We start from the raw sequence: 18,154 nt of genomic DNA, 5'->3' as shown, positions 1-18,154 counted from the left end.
TATGTTGTCTTCTAAGAGTTTTATGATTTCATGACTTACATTCAAGTCTTTGATCCATTTCGAGTTTACTTTTGTGTATGGGTTAAACAATATCCCAGCTTCCTTCTCTTACATGTAGCTGTCCAGTTTCACCAACACCAGCTGTTGAAGAGGTTGTCATTTCCCCATTGTATATCCATGACTCCTTTATTGTATATTAATTGACCAGATATGGTTGGGTTTATATCAGGGCTCTCTAGGCTGTTCTATTGGTCTATGGGTCTGTTCTTGTGCCAGTACCAAATTGTCTTGATTACTGTGGCTTTGAAGCAGAACTTGAAGTTGGGGGGCGTAATGCCCCCAGATTTATTCCTCCTTCTCAGAATTGCTTTGGCTATTTGAGGTCTTTTGTTATTCCACATGAATTTTAGAACGATTTTCTCTGGTTCATTGTAGAATGCTGTTGGTATTTTGATAGGAATTGCATTGAATGTATAGATTGCTTTAGGCAGGATGGCCATTTTGACAATATTAATTCTTCCAATCCATGAGCACGGGATGTGTTTCCATTTATTGGTATCTTCTTTAATTTCTCTTAAGAGTGTCTTGTAGTTTTCAGGGTATAGGTCCTTCACTTCCTTGGTTAGGTTTATTCCTAGGTATTTTATTCTTCTTGATGCAATTATGAATGGAATTGTTTTCCTGATTTCTCTGTCTGCTAGTTCATTGTTAGTGTTTAGGAATGCCATAGATTTTTAGGTATTCTTTAGGGTTTTTTATGTACAATATCATGTCCTCTGCAAAGAGGGACCATTTAACTTCTTCCTTGCCAATTTGGATGCCTTTTATTTCTTTGTGTTGTCTGACTGCCGTGGCTAGGACCTCCAGTACTATGTTGAATAGAAGTGGGGAAAGTGGGCATCTTTGTCTTGTTCCCAATCTTAAAGGAAAAGATTTCAGCTTTTCACTGTTAAGTATAATGCTGGCTGTAGGTTTGTCATATATGGCCTTTATTATGTTGAGGTACTTGCCCTCTATACCCATTTTTTTGAGGGTTTTATGATAAGTGGATGTTGAATTTTGTCAAATGCTTTTTCAGCACCTATGGAGATTATCATGTGGTTTTTGTCATTCTTTTTGTTGATGTGGTGGATGATGTTGATGGATTTTCTAATGTTGTACCATCCTTGCATCCCTGGGATGAATCCCACTTGGTCATGGTGTATGATCCTTTTGGTGTATTTTTGAATTTGGTTTGCTAATATTTTGTTGAGTATTTTTGCATCTATGTTCATCAGGGATATTGATCTGTAATTTTCTTTTCCTTTTTTGTGGTGTCTTTGCCTGGTTTTGCTATTATAGAGATGCTGGCTTCATAGAATGAGTTTGGAAGTATCCCCACTTCTTCTACTCTTTGGAAAACTTTAAGGAGGATGGGTATTAGGTCTTCCCTAAATGTTTGATAAAATTCAGCAGTGAAGCCTTCTGGTCCAGGGGTTTGTTCTTACATGGTGTTTTGATTACCAGTTCAATTTCGTTGCTGGTAATTGGTCTGTTCAGATTTTCTGTTTCTTCTCTGGTCATCCTTGGAAGGTTGTATTTTTCTAGAAAGTTGTGCATTTCTTTTAGGTTATCCAGTTTGTTAGCATATAATTTTTCATAGTATTCTCTAATAATTCTTTGTATTTCTTTGGTATCCATAGTGATTTTTCCTTTCTCATTTCTGATTCTGTTTATGTGTGTAGACTCTTTTTTTCTTGATATGTCTGGCTGGGGGTTTATCTATTTTGTTTATTTTCTCAAAGAACCATCTCTTGCTTTCATTGATTCTTTCTATTTTTTTATTTTTCTCGATTTTATTTATTTCTGCTCTAATCTTTATTATGTCCCTCCTTCTACTGACTTTGGGCCTCATTTGTTCTTCTTTTTCTAGTTTCATTAATTGTGAGTTTCAACTGCTTACATGGGATTGTTCTTCTTTCTTGAGGTAGGCCTGTATTGCAATATACTTTCTTCTTATCATGGCCTTGGGTGCATACCATAGATTTTGCAGTGTTGAAGTATTGTTGTCATTTGTCCCCATATATTACTCTGTTTTTATTTGGTCATTGATCCATTGGTTATTTAGGGGCATGTTGTGAAGCCTACATGTGTTTTTGGGATTTTTCATTTTCTTTGCGTAATTCATTTCTAGTTTCATACCTTTTGGTCTGAGAAACTGGTTGGCACAGTTTCAATCCTTTTGAGTTTACTGAGGCTCTTTTTGTGGCCTAGTATGTGATCTATTGAAAATGTTTCATCTGCACTTGAGAAGAATGTGTATTCTGCTGCTCTTGGGTGCTGAGTTCTGTCGATGTCTGTTAAGTCCATCTGTTCTAATGTATTGTTCAGTGCCTCTGTGTCCTTACTTATTTTATGTCTGGTTGATCTGTCCTTCAGAGTGAGTGGAGTGTTGAAGTCTTCTAGAATAAATGCATTGCATTCTATTTCCCCTTTTAATTCAGTTAGTATTTGTTTCACATATGTAGGTGCTCTTGTATTGTGAGCATAGATATTTATAATGGTTATATCTTCTTGTTGGATGGACCCCTTTATCATTATGTAATGTCTTACTTTGTCTCTTGTGACTTCCTTTGTTTTGAAGTCTATTTTGTCTGATACAAGTAATGCAACTCCTGCTTTTTTCTCTCTATTAGTTGAATGAAATATCTTTTTCCATCCCTTCACTTTTAGTCTTTGTATGTCTTTGGGTTTAAAGTGAGTCTCTTGTAGGCAGCATATAGATGAGTCTAGTCTTTTTATCCATTCAGTGACTCTATGTCTTTTCATTGGTGCATTTAGTCCATTTACATTTAGGGTGATTATCCATAGGTATGTACTTATTGCCATTCAAGGCTTTAGATATGTGGTTATCAAAGGTTCAAGGTTAATTTCCTTACTATCTAAGAGTCTGACTTAACTCACTTAATATGCTATTACAAACACAATCTAAAGGTTCTTTTTCTTTTCTCCTCCTTCATTGTTCATATATTAGGTATCATATTCTGTACTTTTTGTTTATCCCTTGATTGACTTTGGGGATAGTTAATTTAATTTTGCATTTGCTTAGTAATTAATTGTTCTATTTTCTTTACTGTGGTTTTATTACCTCTGTTGACAGCTATTAAACCTTAGGAACACTTCCATCTATAGCAGTTCCTCCAAAATAGACTGTAGAGATGGTTTGTGGGAGGTAAATTTTCTCAGCCTTTGCTTATATGGAAATTGTTTAGTCCCTTCTTCAAATTTAAAGGATAATCTTGCCAGATAAAGTATTCTTAGTTCCAGGCCCTTCTGCTTCATTGCATTAAATACATCATGTCACTCCCTTCAGGCCTGTAAGGTTTCTGCTTAGAAGTCTGATTTTAGCCTGATAGGCTTTCCTTTGTATGTGATCTTATTTCTCTCTCTGGCTGCTTTTAATAGTCTGTCCTTATCCTTGATCTTTGCCATTTTAATTACTATATGTCTTGGTGTTGTCTTCCTTGGGTCCCTTGTGTTGGGAGATCTGTTAATCTCCATGGCCTGAGAGACTATCTTCTTCCCAAGATTGGGGAACTTTTCAGCAATTACCTCCTCAAAGACACTTTCTATCCCTTTCTCTCTCTCTTATCTTTCTGGTATCCCTATGGTGTGAATATTGTTCTGTTTGGATTGGTCACACAGTTCTCTCAATATTCTTTCATTCTTAGAGATCCTTTTCTCTCTCTCTGCCTCAGCTTCTTTGTATTCCTCTTCTCTAGTTTCTTTTTCATTTATTGCCTCCTCCACCATATCCATTCTGCTTTTAATACCCTCTATTGTGCTCTTCAATGATTGGATCTCCAACTGGAATTCATTCCTGAGTTCTTGAATATCTTTCCGTATCTCCATGAGCATGTTAATTATTTTTATTTTGAACTCCTTTTCAAGAAGAGTCCTTTGGCGACCAGGTCTCTTTGGCATTTCATATTCGTATATGGCACCCTTTGGTGTCCTGAAGCTCTACTCTCTGGAGCTGCTCAGCCCATGAAGCAATGTCAGGGGTCACAGGGGAGTGGTACTGGTGCCTGGGGGAAGGAAAGAACTGTTTCCTGCTTCCCGGCTGCTGTGCCTGTCTCCTCTGCCTGAAACAGTGGTCCTAGTACACAGGTATAAGCTTTTGTCCCTGAGCAGCTGCATATGGATCCCTTCTTTCCACAAGTGGTTGGAATCTCAGTCTCTCCAGTAATTCTGCCTTTCTTAGCTTTCCAACCCTATGATCACAAGAGTATCATGAAAGCACCATGAAATGTAGGTTTGTGTTCCCAGAGCAGATCTCCTCAGTTAGGTATTCAGCAGTCCTAGACCTACACTCCCTCCCCCGCTCCGTTTCTCTTCCTCTCACGGGTGAGCTGGGGTGGGGGAAGGGCTTGGCTCCTACCGACCCACAGCTCTGGTACGTTACCCTGTTCCATGAGGTCTGCTCTTTTCTCCAGGTGTATGCAGTCTGGCTCAGTCCTCTTTCCTGTTTTTCTCTCAGGGTTAGTTGTATTAATTATATTTTCGTATTATATTCGGTTTTAGGAGGAAGCCTCTGTCTCACCACTCATGCTGCCATCTTTAATCCTGTCTGAATATCATTTAAATATATATTTCTAAATATTTTTTCAAAGTATGTCAAAGACGAGCAATATGAATAAAATTCTCTCAACTGTTTCTCTACTGGAATGAATACTACTGATGGCATTAAGAGTTGTTAATGAGTCTTAAATATTTGGTGTATCAGCATTTCCCTTTTATCTTTTATCATCCAGTGTATCATCCTTCAAAATATTACTTACTAAATACATTCCAACACTGTGATAGCACTTACATCACATTATGGTTTATTTATTTGTGTTTATTATTTTTCTCTTTATAATGTATTATTTATATAATGTAATGATCATATCTCTTTCTGAATCATATCCCTTCTACACATTTTTTTCAGGAAAACATTCTTTTGCATATCTTCATCAAATATCTTTATATGGTTAAATGAAATCCCTTATTTTTGTACTTAAATAGTCATAAGAATAGAGACCTTAGCTTAGGGCTGCTTTTATTTTTCATTTTTTGGCTAAATATTCAGTTATTTGTAGGAGCTAGAAGTACTTACTCACTGTCTTACTCCATTATTTCTGCTATAACAAAAAAACACAGGCTAGGTACCTTATAAACAACAAATTTATTTCTCACAGTTGTGGGGTCTGAAAGTCCAAGTTCAGGGGTACTAGTGTAATCAAGTGAGGGCCCTCCTTCAGTTCACAAACTTTTCGTTACGTCTTCAGGCAGTGGAGACAGGCATAGCAGCTCCACTGGTTCAGGCAGTGGAGGCAGGCATGGTAGCCAGGAAGCAGAAACAGCTCTTTCCTCCCCCAGGCACCAATACTGCTCCCCTGCAACCCCCACATTGCTTCAGTGGCTGAGCACCTCCAGAGAGTAGAGCTTCACCATATACAAATATGAAATGCCAAAAGAACCTGGTCCAGAGTAAAATTATTAATACAACTCCCGAGAAACATAGAAGAGGCTTGGCAGCTCTCTGTGCCTCTTTTGTAAGACACTAATCTCATTTATGAGATCTGCACCTTCATGACTTAGATACCTCCCAAAGTTCCCACCTGCCAATACCATCACCTTTGAAGGTTAGGAATTCAGCACAAATCAAAGGGAACACATACTTTCAGACATAGTACCTACCTAAGAATGTTCTCAAAGTGTGGTTCCTGGACCACATCAGCAACACTTGTATTTGTGCTTGGATTTAGACATGCAGTCTTGTACCACCTCACTCACCTAATCCGAGCTCTAGAAGGACCTCATCTATTTAACAACACTCCAGATAGTTCTGATGAATGCTAAGATTTGTGAACCACTGTTCTACTCTGGACTAGACAATGCTGTGCAAACTTTAATGTGAATGCAAATTATGCTAATACCTTGTTGAAAATGGAAATTTTGAGTCATTAGGCCTGTGTGGGTTTTAAGGTTTAACATTACTAACAAGTGTCCAGATGATATCAGTGTTTCTGGTCTATGGGCTATACTTTGAGCCACAAAGTTCAAAAAACTTTTGTCTGAAAATAAAACCAATGGAATTTGAGTATGATTTACTTGGCAGGAAAATATGTATAGTTAAAATTTTAGCCAATGATTTGAGAACCAAATGTTTTTTTATTGTAATAATATAAGTAACTAATTCCCAGTAAATAATTACTAGCAATTTTACTTACATCCTGTATATTTTCATTGAGAGGCACATTGATATATATTTTTAGGCTGAATATTTTAAACTGATTTTGAACTGAATACTTTTGACAAAACATGAGAATATGCACCTTGTATGAAGTTATGTGAAGCTTTTTATATGTGCCAGTATTCCAAAAAAAGTCTATATTCTAATTTCAAGTAATTGTAGGTAACCAAATACAGTCCAGTATACTTGCATGAAGGAATAACTCAGAAAATTCTAAATTAAAATGTTCCAATTTTAAATAGATGTTATATTTGATTTCATTGTATTTTAAACATGTTGAGAATGATATAAATAAATGCTCTCTAATTTATAAATAAATGTTCTCTAATTCATTTTGAATAACCCTTTGTTTCATTGATTAGCATCAAATGTGACTTTAGTTCACATCTTTAAAAATGAATTATTTATTGTGAAATACTTAAATATTAAATGTTGAAGTAATGTAGTAATCTCTTACTTTCTACAACAATTTTTAGGCACTTTCATATATTGTTGTAACACTAACAGTGTTGCTTTACTACTGCAAATATTTCAAGAAAGGATTTTTACCTAAATTATAGTGTTATCCAAGGATTAATACAAATAGCTAGTATTAAATATAGGACAATATCATATTGCCTGCATATAACATTTGTTTACTCACTAGCTCAGTTTTGTTCAAAATGTAATATTAAGTCATGCAAAGTTTCACATATGGTGAAGTAAAAACACAGTCTAGAAATGACTGTACATGTAAGATTATTTTCATATTTTGAAGCCACATGCATAGATCATTATTTAGCAATATAAAATCTATGATATGTACAACCTCAACATGATCACACCATGTATATTTGTACTTATTGTTAAGAATTGATTCCCTCGTGTAATGCATTTTTATTGTTAAAGAAAGCTGCTTGACCCATTTCCCTCAGACTTTTTTAGCTTCTTCTCTCATGTATATTTCAACAGGTTTTGAAGTATTAATCATGCATGCATTTGTCTCCAAGAAGTATTAGAAGTATAATAAATGCCTACACTTGAGAAGCATGCAGTCTAGTTGAAGAGACATGACACTGTTAAGGAACATTGCTTTTGCTGCTAAACAAATGATTTTTATAATCTGTTTCTCTGACAAGTGAAACATTAGAGTAGGAAATAAAAGTGCCTGTCATTTCTCTAGTATGCAGTTTTATAATGCTTAGGAAATAAATGCTTTCATCTCCTTGATATAGATGGAAGAAATATGAGTGGAGGGATAGAACCAAGCTCCCCTTTTTGCAAGTTTTTTTGGTTCATCTTTGTTATTATCAGGATATGTATAAATACACATTCACACATACACGTACACATACTGAATGTGTGAAATGTTCATGTTTTGAGTCTTTAATCTCATGCTAATGTCAACATATAGTTACCCCATTTAAGAAAATTTTAACTTGAGGTAATTACAGTTTATATCATGAAGATTATAAGATATGTTCTATTCGTAGAAGAAGAAAAGTCAAAGTGTAGTGCTGACAGGAAGTGAAAAAAATCATTAATATTTATTTATAAGTGTTTTTTCATGGATTGCCTTGCTGTATATGCACACCCTCATTAGGTGAATTTGTTGCCACTGACCGTCACCAACTACATCAAAGAGACAACCTATTTAGATTAGTAAAATTATTATTGTAAAATTAATGCCATGAAATTATTTGGAAATTAATCTGCTTTGTCTTATTGGATAGTAATAGAGAGCCATTGCAATTGTTTAGGATTAATCACTTAATATAGGAATACATACTTAGATAAAAAAATAATATAAATTCTTTAGCCTATGAACATTGCTCCCTCAAGATATCTAGGAAAGCCATTAAAAATCACATTTCATTCATCCCAGGGGGACGTCATTTAGATCTAAGATCACCATTTTAAATTACAAAGGGCTATAGTATTTTGCAGTAAAAGTATATTGTGTACTTTTCACACCAGCAAATATAATGAGATATTTAACTTTCATATTTACAGATTTGTTAGAAAACATGAGAATGGCTTATGCTGATGGCAAAAAACATCATTTGAGAGGCAATTTAGTAGGGTAGAAAAAAAACTCTCCTCATTTATTATCCTTTAGCTGTCACCTTCTATGCTTTTAGTTAAAAGTTTTACTACTGCATCTAGTGGAGAGCACATTTATTCCTATATGTATTAAAATAGTGATAAAGCATAGAATTTGTTTTTGTTTACTGTTCTGAAATACTGAACCTACGTGAATTTAACTACTAGCAATTAACTACTTCTGTGTTTTACCTCTAAACTGAGGTCAGAGATACATTTTATATTACTATATGCCAAGTGCCTAATAACATTAATATGTAATATGTGTTTTTAAAAGAAGGAATAGTTAAACGATCTAAGAATGTTTTGGATCCTTGGTTAAAAATGTTCGTCTTGGTCTTTTTGGGAGGATGACACTAGAATCACTGAGCTGGCTGTGGAGAGCATGAGCGAATCACCGAGCTAGCAATGAAATAGCATCATAAGAATCTTTAATTAAAGCTGTTAATTCATATGACAACCAGTGTGTCAATAAAGACAAGATCAGGGAGCAGAGATGGTATTAGGCCCTGTCAGGAAGACATTCTCCTGAAGGTTTTTAGCCAACCTAGAAAAAGTCTTACTCCAACTGAAGAAAGCTATCTGTGAAAATGATCTTATTTTGAATCACAGCCTTTTTTTCCAACTCAGTATAAAAAGAATTGACATTTGAAAATAGACTTATGTGAATATTTGCTTAAATAAACACTTTATTTAAAGAATTAATATATCGTGGAGTTATGTCTGCTATTAAAAATGTTGTTGTTAAAGTAATTATTTTTCTTCATTTATCCAGAAGGATGAGAATATTTCTGTCTATACCTATTAAATATTTTTTGAAATTTGAACTTGATACTTAATGGTTTTTGAGTAGGGTGAATAATCCATAAAGCAGTCTAAAGAAGCAATCTATTTCTACTAAACCTATAAAATATAGAAACCTCCAGAGTTGTTTACTTTAAGTACTAGGCTAATTGCTTCATTTATTTCTTCAGTCATGACAAAGACAGCATCCTATACAAAAAAAATGATGGCATAGTAGATTTGCTCTCCAGTGCTTATTAATAAACATTATGCTTCTAAGAGGTTATTTAAGAAAGCCTACTGGGAAAAATTGCTTCTGATGACTGCTAAAATTGAACATAACACATTGTTTCCTTTACTTGAATCAATTGAGGTAAAAGTTCCATTGTTTTGAGTTTGTATTTTTTTCATTCTTGTCAGTTAGAAGCCAAGACTACCACTAGAGGGCACTATGTCTCTGTTCTCCAAATCTTGATGCACAAGAAATTGAATTAGGAACGGATCACCAAGAAGAGGGGAAACTACTCATTTGTCTAGTACTAAAGAACCACCCTTTTTTGAAAAAATAAAGGTGCACATCTATATAAATATGGTTTTTAAAGAGACAGATGGTAATGAAATAATTTAAATGTAAAATGTTGAGAATAGTTATACATTTTTCTCTGTCTCAGTTACAGATAGAATTATAATAAGAACTATATACACATACTACCATATATAAAATTAGCAGAACATCAAAGTATGATATCTAATGAAAATATAAGGAAAGTAACACATTACGTTTGGACTCTGAAACAATTCAAGACATACTTATGATACAGTGTTTAATATTTGCAATTTCAGGGACCACCAGGGAAGGATGGTCTGCCAGGACACCCTGGGCAACGTGGAGAGACTGTAAGTGACCCCATTCTTCTGACTGAAATTTCCCATCTCTGGTACCTCATCATTACGAACAGCTCCTTCGTTATCAAAAGTTTAATTGCCAGATTAAGGACAATGGGGAAATTAATTCCATTGAATATTTTATCGGAAAACATAAAAATACATAAATAGACTCATGATTGTATCTAAACACCTAAATGCATATACTTGAGGGTATGGGTGTTACTTGATTTGATTGTCCTTATTGTCAATAACAGCAGTCTAGGGATGAACACTATGTCCTGGACACCTCCACAAGGCTGTCAGCCTTGACCCTTTCACTGAAGTCTTTATTTACTGATATATTCCACCCAACTCTCTGACCCCTCCACTCTCTAAAGGAAACATTATAGAAGCTATGCAGATAATACATTCCTCTAGCCAGAACTAAGGGATGAAATACCTTCTGATTTTGGAACCATAAGGCTACAATTGATCTGGAACTATGTCAAAAGCATCCTCTTCTCTTAAGTAGGAAAATGCAAACGGAAAAAATGTAACTGAATTTTATTTTTAAATTATGAGGAATATGACATTAAAAAATTGTCTGAACAATGTATGTGTATGACAATGATATGCGTAGAGGAGAAACTGGCTATTTAACAATGGTTTAAGGATCTTGGTGGTTTGTTTATACTGTCAATGTTACAAAACCATGTGTCTGGTTACTCCAGTGTGATGTTAATCTAATCAGAAATCATCATGGGTTAGCATGTTTCCTTGGAAATAAATTTTTAGTTCTCACCACTGGTTCATTGTATCCAGCTTTCTTAAGGAAACCACAGCACAGACTGCCTTTGACTGTGTGACTCAAAATTATTTTAGCGCATTCTGCCAGCACGAAGACATATTTGGAGCTGCACTGCAGTACACACGACTGAAAACACGATGATTTCTCTGCAAGGAAAACAAGCAAGCAAGCCTTCAGCAGCAATTCAATTTCTGTTTTGCTCACCAAGTGGCAATTTTTAGTGTAGCAACTCCCTACTTTTAGGCAGATTGTAAACTTCAAAGTCTTGGATTTCATAAGCAGAATCAAAAATGATTTAGGAGACCAAGGAGTAAAATTGAATTTCTTCCTGGGAATGACATCTGCATGAGGAACATAAACTCTCTACAGGAGAATGCACACTCAAGTTTGCAAATATATTCTCATTCAGATCTTTCAGTCAATCATTTGTAACAAAGTCATTGTGTAGATTTTCTATGCTGACTAGGATCCAAGAATACCTCACAGAAGAGTCAGTATCTAGAACAGCTATATTTTGCTATGTATGGGTTATCTTATTTTAAAGAAGAAATCATTTTGTTATTTTTGAGATTTTCCCTCATCAGAAATCCTTGGATTCATTCTAATGTCTTACAATTCAAATTTTTAAAGCCTCTAGGAATAATTAGAAATAGTTTCTATTATACCGAAACAATCTAAATTTGTCCAGAGACACAATGCCACATCCAGCAATGATCCTAAAATTAACTAGTGCCTTAGAGATGATCACAATAAGAGTTACATGTATATTGGGTCTTAAAAGAGATTTTTCTAATGACTCATGTATCAAATTAATTTCTGTTTCCAGGGACTTTGAAAAACATTATTTACCTTATTATTCTAAAATTGATTAATGTAGTCTTATATGACAGTATTGAACAAGGACACTCCATTCTGAACTGTAAAAGTTCTCTCACACATAATTTCTTTGTAAGACACCTAGTGTCAGGTTTATTAGGTACTTGCAAACTCTGAACTTTTTGAGTGAGTAGGCATGGGGACAGTGCTCTCCTCCAGCTCCGCCCAAATCTGTCATCTACTCAGATGTGCTGGCGCCCATGTTTTTCTGTTTCTTCTTAGAATGTGTGAGTGCAAATCTGGGCTACAAATTTTTCACAGAATTTCCTCAAGTAAGCATTGGTTTTTTTTGTCAGTTGGTTTTCATCATTAATTATGATTATATCATTTTTTATGTGCTATTCTTGCTCTCACAGTTACTAAGGAAAAAAGCTTTAGAAAACTTTAACTTTCTTAAAGTTCAGAATTACGTTTATATCTCATGTAAAACTTAGTGAGCAAAAACTGGCAGGAGGGTAATCTAGACAGAGGAAATAGACTGTGCAAAATGTGTGGTGTATGACTGTTCAGAAAATGGTGAGAAAAATCATCACAGCTAGAATTTAGGACATGTCTTCAAAGCAAAGAGATAACTGGAGCTGTTATCAGCAGAACGCATTGTGTTTCCCTAATTCTTGTCCTCTCGAAGGAAAGAATTCAATCAAGAGACAGACATAGGACAGTTTTAAACAGCAGGAGATTCTTTTTAAGCAAAACATGAGTACACTCTCAGAATGGTGGAGAGCAGGCTGTCTGGAAGCCAGAAGCAGCATTGCTTTTAGGGTTAGGTTGGCTTTTATTTTTTCTTAAGACAACAGGAAGTCCTGCTCTGCATTTTACATCATTTGACTGACAGGTTAATGGACAGCTCTAGGTTATATAACTCTTTTCTCAGTGCACAGGCACCTTACCCATAAGTACCTAAGCAGAGCCCACAGGGGGACCAGAACTGCAATGCCAGTTATATTCAGATGTTATTTTAATGAGGTGGGGTTACTTCTGGACAAGATCTTCAGACTTGGTGCATGTCCTGTAATCAGGGAAGCCCCTGTAGCCTTGGGCCTCTCGACAGTCTAGGTGTCCTTGACTGTCTGGTCCTCCTGCGAAGCTAGGAATCCTTGCCTGTGGGACCCAGAACTAAGGAGGGCTTAGGGCATGGCCAGGTGGGAGTCTTCCTTGGTGGTGGGCTGGCCCTCTTCTCCTGCTTATGTCTAACTAACTGACTGCTTTAACACTGGCATAAACACGGCTCAGATGGTATAGAATTTGGTAATGAATGTTACATGATATTGGCTTAACAATGAGTTGATTAGGTTTGCTTCTGTGAAATAGTAATTTGGCTAAAGTAGACCAGTGAGTGATGCTGACTTGAAAACTGCAGTGATCAAAAAGCAGTGTTTACAGTTTGAAAAGGACAGGTGTAGACGAGAGAAGAAGCTGTACTTGAGAAAGTTTCTGAGATGACACATAGGACGAAGTGACTGAGTCTGAGGACTGAGGAAATCCTGGGATCTGAAGGCACCCTGTTAGTAAAGGAAGAAAACACAGGAGGAAAATCAAAGATGATTCCTTTGGTGAGCTCCATGCTGAGTATGTCATGTTGAGGGGAGAGCATGAACTATGGCTGGAAATGGCCAGTAGGCATTTATTAAGAGAGTTTTAGGGCTCAGCACAGAATGGAGGTTGTGAAATAGTTTGTTGTTGAGTTCATCAGCATATAGGTAATGGTTGTCATGGAGATTATTGAGATAATCTGGGGAGTTTGTAGTATGTGGGACTAAAACCTGCGAATAAATTGGTAACAGTAACAGCAAGCTGTTAACTCTCAGTGGAAAAGAAAAAAGTACACATATACACACACATCATACACATATATGAACATGTGTGCTTATATATGTGTATGTGTGCGTAAATTTCTAAACCAATAAATTGCTGAAAAAGTTACAATTAAGCAATCGGACTGCTATATTGTTTATAAAACACTGAATAAATTCTACGATATTTTTCTCTTGAATTGATTTGTTTTGCTGTTAGGAGTATTATCTCAAGTGGAACCCCATTGGTCTTCAGAATTAATGGATTTTAAAAATAGGATACATCTTTTTTATTTTTTCTGTAACATCAATTCAAATAATTACAAATACAGATTCTTTTCCTTTGTGCTACTTATAAAATTATGTTATTATAAATAATTTAATCATGGTTATTTGCAGTGTTGTGATACAAATGTGGGGCTACCAGTTTCTGCCCTTTGCTTTATAACATTATTTCCAGTTTGACAGGATTTCTGCAAACACTATTTGCTTTAACTCAGTTCCTTAGAAGTGTTTCTCCCAGCATTTTGAATTTATTTCTCCAACTGTTGAACATAAGCTAATTAAAATGAGAAAGAAATTTGCCAATCATAATGCAGTCATGCAGAATGAATTACCTACAGAATGAATTATTTATCTAGACTCTTTATTAGGAGTCTAGATAAATACAGATACCAGAATATATAACCAAAAGTCCTGTTAGTGAGTACATGCTGTTCACATCTACTGTTTTATTTTAATGGCTGCATTATTTTCAAAGTATATTTGTAACTATATTCTTTCTGGTTAAAAAAGAACACTGATAAGATATTGAAGTGATTACTAATCATGCAGTGTATCCTTTTTATAAGTGTACTCTTACATATTGTTGCATTTTACCAGATTGTTGGAATGCAGGAAAGAGAAATTCATTAATATCACAGACTATAGAATTATCTCTGTATACGAAACCGAACGAATGTTTCAAAGAATGTCCAAAATCATCATGTGTTTCATCCATAAACATTGTTAGGTTAAAACCCTGTATGTTGTTTCACCTGGCAGAATAGAGCTCACAATACATTTTTACTCCAGCTTCATCCTGTTGCCTTACTTTCTTTTTTAAGTTTATTAAAAGTAATTATTGGATTGCAATGAGAAACAGTGAAGATGGTAAAATTTGGATTTTAAAGAAACTGGAATATAATAGCTCATATTTAAGCATTTAAAATAAGTATTTTTAGTCAAAAGGTGAGTTTCTTTTATGTGAATTATTCAATTATCTTACTAAATTTTAATTTATGCTTTTGTCATGTATAGCTTTACAGATTATGATTTCTTTCTTTAGGGATTTCAAGGCAAGACTGGTCCTCCAGGGCCAGGGGGTGTCGTTGGACCACAGGTATGTTCCCTTAATTCCCTAACATGTTTTATTTTTCTGTTTATATTTTCATCTTCCCTATGCTCTATAAAACTGTCCACTTTATTATGAATCAAAATGCTATATTTTATGTTTCAGATCACATTTAAATATATACAACTTGCCTACATCAAATGAACTTCAGCAAAATATTTAGCTAACGTGATTTTTCAATTACCTGTGTGAATAAAAGAGAATGAAACAAATACTGAAAATAAGTCAGAAAACTCACAATAAACTTAACATGAAAGCCTGACTATGGCAGCATCTGTTGAGAACACCAAGGTGCTTTATTAAACAGGTTGGCCACCATCTTTTCCCAGAATTTCAAATGACAAAATGACTTCAGGTCCCTGAGTATAAAATAGATTTAGACATATACATAATAAAAATACAATATAAAGCTTTGAACACAACTTTTTTCTAAAATTTTAACATGTGTAATATATTACATGTATCTTAATATTTTTGTCTTCATAACAATGATTTTCATCAATGATTAAAAATTAGTTTGTAATCTTTAAATATGTTGAAGTAACATTTTCAACATAGATGGCAGAAAGAGTCTCAAAATTGATATAGTATCCTAAATTAGAGTATTTAATAGCTATAGAGAATAGTTCAGGGGAGTAGAAAGTAATATTTTTATTTTGGCAAAGTGCATTAAATGGACAAAGCACATTTAGTTTTCTTAGCTGGAATTTTACCCCTGTTAACAACAAATTATAGCAAAAGAGCAAGAGCTGTTGAGTATTTTAATTATTTAATTGCTTTAAATAGTCTTTTCTCATCGTATAATTAGTTCTTAACACTTTGCTACTCAAATATACACACACACACACACACACACACACACACACACACACGCAAACTGCATCTTTTTAGGAATATGTGTGAAACAAAAATAAAGAATACTTGGATTGGTTGACCATTTTATTCCAGAGACTAATCCTGAACCAAGGGAAATACTAACTGTATACTCCTTTATAAAGAAAACACAGTATGCATGATACTTTTTCACATATTTTATTTGGGGGGGTTGAAAGACTCTTTAACTGCTTATCAGTTTTAATTTTTAAAACTATTCCCTCAATAATAGATTCCTCTAAAAATACTTTTATTTTCCTATGTCAAATACCTTCACAGCTTTCTGTGAAAAAACTTAGACTAAAAAATGTTTCCTATTTTGCTAACTATCCATAAACAAAACTCAAGTTAGAGTCCAACTAGAATGTAAACGTCATGGGACTTAACCTGAATAATTTAGGTATTTTGAAACACCTTTTGAAAAATCATCTCTCCTTAATGCGGACATCTGACTTCTGAGTCCTGTGTTCTTTTTTGTTTGCCTACTTTAAGGCATAAAAGTAGCAGGTATTTTATTGAGTATATGAATTTCCATTGAATTATTGTTCTTTATTGGTCCTTTTAAGAAAGAAAATCCAATTGCCTACTTCAAATGTAACAAAATTTTCATGTTAGAACAAAGGAAGTGATTTAATAGAAACAATATTGAATGCAGTAGCTGTTTTTCACTCCTTTTTTTTCAGTTCTGTGAATCATTTCTCATTTTTGTCTCAGTGATGACAGGCATTAAATTCAGTTTTACATGCCTCACTATTGAAATTCTGGTTACCAAATATTTAAGGAAAAACTCCTTTGGGGAGAAATGTTTGCACATAAATGACAAGTTGTGGACTTTCAGCAGTACATTACTAAATGAATTTAAACCTAGAAATGTACATCAATTTTGAGCAGATATGTTCTTAATCCAAGACCAGAGGGTAAGAATCTATTGCATTTTTAGAAAAATAACAAGGAATGATATTCCATAAGCAACTTCAGTAACACACTCCACCGTTTCACAACTTTAGCATCTGGAAACTTTCCCTTTGTATATCTTGAACTTAAATACTTCATTTTGCTTTATTCTAAGTAGAGATAGAGAGTAACTGGTCGCCATTCTCTATTTACACTTGAAAGCTCATTAAACTCTAGCATCCCCAAATAGCACCACTCAGGGGACAAATAAATGACCTGGCATTTTTCACTTTGGCATTTGCAGCAGTTTAAGGCAGTGGGCTATTTGTTACAGCTTTCGGCTGAGAGGAACTGCCAGCCCAAACTCATGGTCTTCAAGATCCTTCTGCCACATTCTCTAGACTTTGTCAAACGAATGTAAATTAACAATAAGGAGGTCTCCAATCATGGAAATTCCAAGATAACCACTTTGTTGTTTGGGTTCCAGGGGACCTAGGCTTTTCAAGCAGTGATTCATTGAGTAGCTACCAGATGGCACCAATTAATTATTCTTTTACTCCTAAACTCATTCGACATCTTAAATAAAGAGAGGAATGGGACAAAACTGTAGTTAAAAGCCGTGGTTTGTAGCAATACTTGGACTGGCCTTACTCTGAAGCAATTCTGGCATTAAAGAAAATAGCTCTTTGAATTTATCTATGTGTTTCTCTTGTACACTCAGACTCTAACCAAGAGTACATGTAATTTTTTCAGACTCCTGTCAGATATGTTACTTCGAATGTTTTTAATGAAGTATTTTGTAGGACAGTATGTATATGATAAACTTTCGTGAAAGGCGTCAATATTTATTTTGGGTTTGTGTTATCTGCCAAAAATAAAAGAGCTATTTAATGAGGTTTTGCTTACCCAATTCAGGGACCAACTGGTGAGACTGGTCCAATAGGTGAACGTGGACATCCTGGTCCTCCTGGTCCTCCTGGTGAGCAAGGTCTTCCTGGTGCTGCAGGAAAAGAAGGTGCAAAGGTACAAGATGCTCAAGGAAAATTTCTGGCTGAACACATCTCTTTTCTTTTCACTGTAACTCCTCACTTGTCCATAGGTTCTCTAAATGTTAGCACAGTATCTAAATGAATGCCAGTAAAGTATTCAGTTTATTGTCCTTCAAGACATGACTGAGCAATAACACAAGACCAGTTAGTCCCACTGACCATAAAGCTGTATACAATCTTAAATATAGGTAGTGGTCAGTTCATTTTAATGTATATGGCATTCTACACAACATTTTCTTCTTTAAATAATACTGTCTTATAGCAAGTTAGAGGTCACAGCAGTTTTGTTTGTGGAAACATGCATAGAAATTACTCTTTATGTTGTTGTATATTACGTATTTTAGGGTGACCCAGGTCCTCAAGGTATCTCAGGGAAAGATGGACCAGCAGGACTACGTGGTTTCCCAGGTGAAAGAGGTCTTCCTGGAGCTCAGGTATGCTCAATGTACAGGTCAAGTA

General features: G+C 34.9%; 1 protein-coding gene across 2 annotated transcripts in view; it reads left to right on the top strand.

The window, feature by feature from the left end:
• The window catches only part of COL11A1 (collagen type XI alpha 1 chain), a 225,566-nt gene that overhangs the window by 116,614 nt on the left and 90,798 nt on the right, over positions 1 to 18,154 (top strand). For both annotated transcript variants that reach the window (XM_036879053.2, XM_036879052.2), the window contains exons 37-40: positions 9,986 to 10,039; positions 14,814 to 14,867; positions 17,562 to 17,669; positions 18,040 to 18,129. In XM_036879053.2, coding sequence (XP_036734948.2) covers positions 9,986 to 10,039; positions 14,814 to 14,867; positions 17,562 to 17,669; positions 18,040 to 18,129 — 306 coding nt within the window. The remainder of the gene's footprint in view (positions 1 to 9,985; positions 10,040 to 14,813; positions 14,868 to 17,561; positions 17,670 to 18,039; positions 18,130 to 18,154) is intronic.

This window comes from Manis pentadactyla, chromosome 4 (genome assembly GCF_030020395.1).
Source record: "Manis pentadactyla isolate mManPen7 chromosome 4, mManPen7.hap1, whole genome shotgun sequence".
Lineage (NCBI taxonomy): Eukaryota > Metazoa > Chordata > Mammalia > Pholidota > Manidae > Manis > Manis pentadactyla.
The sequence above is the reverse complement of the archived record's forward strand: the minus strand, read 5'-3'. Positions and strand labels throughout refer to the sequence as shown.